Source organism: Orycteropus afer, unplaced genomic scaffold (assembly GCF_000298275.1).
Source record: "Orycteropus afer afer isolate SDZICR_OR568_19922 unplaced genomic scaffold, OryAfe1.0 scaffold00048, whole genome shotgun sequence".
Lineage (NCBI taxonomy): Eukaryota > Metazoa > Chordata > Mammalia > Tubulidentata > Orycteropodidae > Orycteropus > Orycteropus afer.
Genome location: NW_006921635.1, coordinates 6,956,296 through 6,961,788, shown reverse-complemented (window position 1 = coordinate 6,961,788; position 5,493 = coordinate 6,956,296). Strand labels below are relative to the sequence as shown.

Below are 5,493 nucleotides of genomic sequence, written 5' to 3'. Positions count from 1 at the left end.
AGAGCAAGAAGGGTTCGGATCCATGCCCGGTTTTGCCCTGGCTAAGTCTGAGCAAGTGCCCTAAGCTCTCAAAACCTCAAGCCTGTCCATTTATTTTCATGAGAATAATAATTAAACCCCCCTCTCGGGGAAGCTAGAGGGTTACAGAGAGGCCTAGGTGTCAACTCAGGACTGTCTGATTGGAATGGGCGTGGCTCCTTCAGGAGAACCTGGGGGAGTGTGCCTAATTTGGAGTTTTATGGGATGATCTGTCTTGGTACTGGGCTCAGGGTGGCAATGGAAACTGGTCCACCAAAAAACCGAGCCCGTTGCCAAGGAGTCAGTCCCTGCTCGTGGTGACCCCAGGGAGCAGAACCACTCCATAAGGTTTTTCTGGCTGTAAACTGTGTGTGCAGGTCTTTCTTCTGCTGGGTGGGTTCGAACCAACAAGCTTTAGGTTAGTAGCCAAGCACAAACCATTTGTGCTACTTAGGGATCTCATAAGAAGCCCTGGTGGCACAGTGGTTAAGCACTTGGCTGCTGAGAGGTCGGCGGTTTGAATCCACCAGCTGCTTTGTGGAAGAAAGAGGAGGCAGCTTGCTTCTGTAAAGATTACAGCCTTGGAAGCACTACTGGGAAGTTAGACTGTGCCATTAGGATCCCTGTGAGTCAGAATCAAATCAATGGCAATGGCCTTGGTTTTGGTTCGGGACCTTGTAAATCAGTGGCGCACTGGTGGTGAAGTGGTTAAACGCTCCACTGCTAACTGAAAGATTGGTGGTTTGAACCCAGCAGCTTCTCTGAGGGAGAAAGATGAGGCAGTCTGCTTCTGTGAAAGTTACAGCCTTGGCCACCCTATGGGGGCAGTTCTACACTGTTCCACAGGGTCAGTATGAGTTGGAATCGACTCCACGGCCATGAATAACGGGGACCTTTTAATTCAGTGAATCACCTTGTGGAGCAGAGCCGTCCAATAGAAAGACAATGCAAGCTACAGATGGAATGGTAAGCTTTCTAGTACCACATTAAAAGTAAAAAGCAATGGGTAGAATCAATTTTGATTTATCTCAAACAATTGGTCATTTCAACATGCAGTCAATTGAAAATGATCAGTTAGCAAGAATTGGATATTCTCTTTTTGGACTGGATCTTTGAAACCCAATACATATTTTACTCTGACGGCACATCTCAGTTTGGGTTGGTCACATTTCAGGTGCTCAGTAGCCACATGAAGCTAATGCCGAGTGGATCAGCCAGGGCGAGTGTGGTCTAGACTTTTCCCAGGAGAAATAGCCAGCGTTGGGATCAACGATTTGTGAACCAAGGATGTTGTCTCAGGCTTACTTGCAATAGGAAAATTGGTTGTTGTTGTTGTGGTTGTAATGTGCCGTTGAGTCGGACCCGACTCATAGCGACCCCTCCTTGGGTTTCCGAGGCAGTATCACTACGGAAGTAGATTGCCCCATCTTCCTTCCGAGGAGTGGCTGGTGGGTTTGAACTGCCGGACTTCTGGTTAGCAGTCAAGTGCCTTAGCCACCCTTTCAAGTGCCAGTTCCTTGAGGGCAGGGTTTTTTGTCTGCCTTGTTCACTGCTGTATCCCCAGTGCCTAGAACAACTGAAATATTTATTGAGCACATAGTAGGTGCTCAATAAATACTTCTAGTTGCATGAATGAACACATACATGTGCACACATGCTTCTCGGCTTGATGGCTTGCAGTTGATAAACAGCCAATAAACGGTATTTGCTATTATTATTTTTTATTATGATTTGGGTGAAAGTTTATAGAGCAAATTCACTTTCTGTACAGCAGTTCACATACACTTTGTCCCATGACATTGACTACAATTGACCACAATGTAACAGCTCCCCTCCCACTTTCTCCCAATAGTTACCTCTTCCCTGTGTCCATCCCTCCATGCACTCCTGCCCTCTGAACTGTCTCCCTGTATATAAACAGCCCTTCTTTCTCCCATGATTCTTCTCTGCAAGGAGTGTATCTACCTCAGGTAAATGTTCAACTCCTATGCCTGTCTATTGTTTGGCTGGAAGCCACAGGTGTGGGTTCAATTCCAGACCTGAAGGGCAGCTAGGGGCCATAGTCTCAGTGGTTCCACCAGGCTCTGTCAGACCAGCAAAGTATTTGCTATTATTTTTTATTGTTAGGCTAATAACTTGGACCATAACCTTCCAGTCAGGGACCCAGAACAAAGTCAAGGAGGCTGGGACCCTACTTTCTCATCTTCATCACTTCTGTTTGCTCTGAGAGACTACTGTCAGAGAGAGGAAGTGGGAGCTACGGTGGAGAGAGAACACCAAAGAGCGGAAAGGGTCGGGGTCAGGGGGCCTGAATCCTGGTTCTACATCCAAACCAATCATGGCATGACCCTGGGCCAGTCCCCTGCCGTATATGGACCAGGGGGCTGCCTTGGGAATGAGGAGGCTGTCCCTGGAGGGACGCCTCTGGGGTCCTTCCTCAGGCTGTGTTCAGAGGATGGTGCACGTCCAGCTTTTCTTTGCCGGTGGAGCGGAGAGTGCCTGGTAAGTGGCGCGTCTCTGGGAGGGCTGTCTGCTCTGCTCGGAGCCTCTGAACAGCCACAGGATCCCACGAATGATGGCCCCACACCACGTCTCCTTCTTAGGCTGAAGAGTAAAATGCAAGATAACATCAGAAGGTGGGCTTCCCGCCGAGACACTGGCTCTCGGTGGGCACTTTTGGTGAGCACTGTGCCGTGCCACTTGGATCCCCTTTTAAAGGGGGACTTGTTCCTGGTGCTGGGATGGCCTCCAGCTGTCAGCCCCTTTTGGGGGTGCCTCAGCTTTGGGTGGTATAAACCATTCCTGGGCTTGGCTGTTAACTGAAAGGTTGGAGTCCCCGCCAAAGGCACGTTGGAGGAATGGCTTGGAGATATGCTTCCGGAAACTGAGCCACTGGAAACGGGAACACGCTTCTACTCTGACACACATGGGTTGCCATGATCGGAGTTGGTAGCTGGTCGGCTGCAGGGAGCCACTTGGCGCAAGACCACGCCCCTTCCTGAGCTGCTCACAGGATCCATGTCAGGTACAGAGGCTTGACTGCTATTGTAGGACCACTCTGCAGGCCCACTTGACTCCTCTCTGAGGGCTGGCCTGCCACTGGGCTTGCATCATGGCTCTACCTCTGCCCCCCGCCCCCCCGCCCAGCCTCTTCCCTTCCCACTGTTCTTTCCAAAGGCGCCGTTTCCAAGTTCACTCCCCAGTAAACATCCCGCAGGCTACACTCATCTCAGGGGCTGCTTCCTGAGGAACCCACCTGCTACACTGTTAATCCCTGGTCTCAGAGGGGCCCCAGGAAGACCCTCCTCTGGGAGTGGAAAGACCCAAGATGAGGACTTCCTGCTCCTCCTGAGCTGTGCGGCAGGGCCCAAGTCACTTAGCTGCTCTGGGTGTCCTGTGTGTCAGCGACAGGTGGGGGTGACATGAGGCAGACTGTTAGCACAGTGGAGTGAGCAGTGGCCTTGAGCAAGGAACTGCCCCTTATTGGGTCTCGGTTTGCTCATCTGTAAGATGCGGTGACCGAAAACATACCTCTCGGGTTTGCTGTGAGGATCTTATGAGGTGATGTGCGTTGAAGGGCTTAGGACAGAACTGAAGCCCACAGCGCTGGTGCTCAAAGGTGCTGACTCGTGACTAACTAACGTTCTGAGTGGGATGAACTGACTGGGGCTGTCAGTCACCTCAGGCCAAGGTGGCATTCACTAAGGAACGTGCTCTGGGCAAGGACTGTGAGTATTCCCGGAACCTCTGACTGGGGCCAACTGACCACAAAACATGGAGCCAAGACAAGTTCTTGGGAAGAATGGTGTCCAGCTCCAGGCCCCAAGCTGTGTGCAGGGGGCTGGGGGAATGGATGGCAAGGAGGAGGCAGAAGTCTTACCAGCACATCCCAAGAGGGCACAGGAGACCCGTCTGGATTCTTAAAGCAAGGGGACTGGAGCCAGTAGGCGGCCTCCGACGCCAGCCCTGACCACCTCCCTTGGTTGACAGCCCCCAGGTTTCCTGTAGGATCAGCAGGGTCCAGGATCACAGGCCTAAGAGCAAGGAAGGGTTTGAGAGAGACGAGTGAGGAGCTAGGGCTGCATCCAGAGAGCCTTCAGTGCTCCTGGAAGAAAGAGCCAAGCACCAGCATGGGACAGGCTGGGGCACCAGCAGCAGGACGAAGGGCCCTGCAGGGCGTTGCTCTGTCGGGGGTGTCGCAAGGCCCCTGCCTGACTACGGCCAGTGAGTGGCCAGTGAGCGACGTGAATTTGGGACCTGATAAGCCTGGCTTTGAGCTTCGTCTCCGCCCTTTATTAGTGTGTGGCCTTGAGCCCCGGTTTCCTCATCTGTGGAGTGGGGAGAGCCGCACGAGCCTATCAACGGGCGTGGGGTGAGGAGACAGCAAGACAAGGCATGTGGTGTGTTCAGCAGTCGCTAGACAGAGGCAGCGGTCAGTCACCCCTTGGTAGAATTGTTACTATGCTGGCAGCCCCCGGTAGAAACAATCGACACTGCTGTGGTGATGTCAGTTCCTATTCTAGATGCCTCATCGATTTCTGTTAAGGTTTGGGCGAGTGCCTGACTTCTTAGAAAACTCAGTCTGGCCATCTGTAAAATGGTACCACAGTGCCTGCCTTGGAGGGTTGGAGGCTGTCGTGGGGAGGAAATTAGATAGCACAGTGCTTAGCAAGAGAAGGTGGGGCCTCTCACCCACTCCATTTCCAAGGCACCCTAGGCATTATGAAGGGTTCATTTATGTCCGGGAACTAAGCCATGTAGGAAAGGAGGCCTGATGGTGCAATGGTTAGGCACTCAGCTGCTACATGCAAGGTCAGCGGTTCGAACCCACCCAGTGGCTCCATGGGAGAGAGATGTGGCAATCTGTTCCCATAAACATTACAGTCAAGGAACCCTATGGGGGAATTTTACTGCCACCTGTGGTCCCTATGAGGTGGAATGGACTTGATAGCGTCCCCCCAACAACAACACAAAACCACGTGGGGGTGAGTACCTGCGTGTCCGGAGCTGTTTGCGCAGATATTCTGCAATAATGGGGTTTTCAAAGTCATAATACTCTGTCCAGAAGATGCACAGCTGTTTGTGTTCTATGACTAATTCCAGGACGGTCCGGAACCCCTGTGCTGTGTTGAAGTCTGTCTCGTAGCTCCCACGCTCCCAGGCGTAGACGGTCAAGAGCTCCAGGGCATACTGTGGAGGCAGAGGCTTCCCTATCCTCTCCAAACACTGAGAAGAGGAAGAACAATTGGGAAAACGTGTGTGTCCCATGTGCGTGTAGAGCACAGGGTTTCATACATGGTGCGGTGCATGGGGTAGAGCAGGGGTCAGGAAGCCCCGTCCACCATGGGCTAAAAGAAAGCTTTATTGGAACAAAGCCATGCCTATTCGTTGATGCAGAGTCTGTGCTGTTTTGGGGCTACTAAGGGCAGAGGTAGGAGCTCTGGTAGCATAGTGCCTAAGGCACTTGACTGCTCA

General features: G+C 52.2%; 1 protein-coding gene across 1 annotated transcript in view; it reads right to left on the bottom strand.

Moving 5' to 3' along the window:
* Positions 1 to 2,455: 2,455 nt before the first annotated feature.
* Positions 2,456 to 5,493, bottom strand: part of LOC103194847 (2'-5'-oligoadenylate synthase 1) — an 8,446-nt gene continuing 5,408 nt past the window's right edge. The window contains exons 4-6 of the mRNA XM_042780609.1: positions 5,012 to 5,244; positions 3,899 to 4,052; positions 2,456 to 2,533 (exon numbers count right to left, since the gene is read on the bottom strand). Of these exons, the coding sequence (XP_042636543.1) occupies positions 2,456 to 2,533; positions 3,899 to 4,052; positions 5,012 to 5,244 (465 nt within the window). The remainder of the gene's footprint in view (positions 2,534 to 3,898; positions 4,053 to 5,011; positions 5,245 to 5,493) is intronic.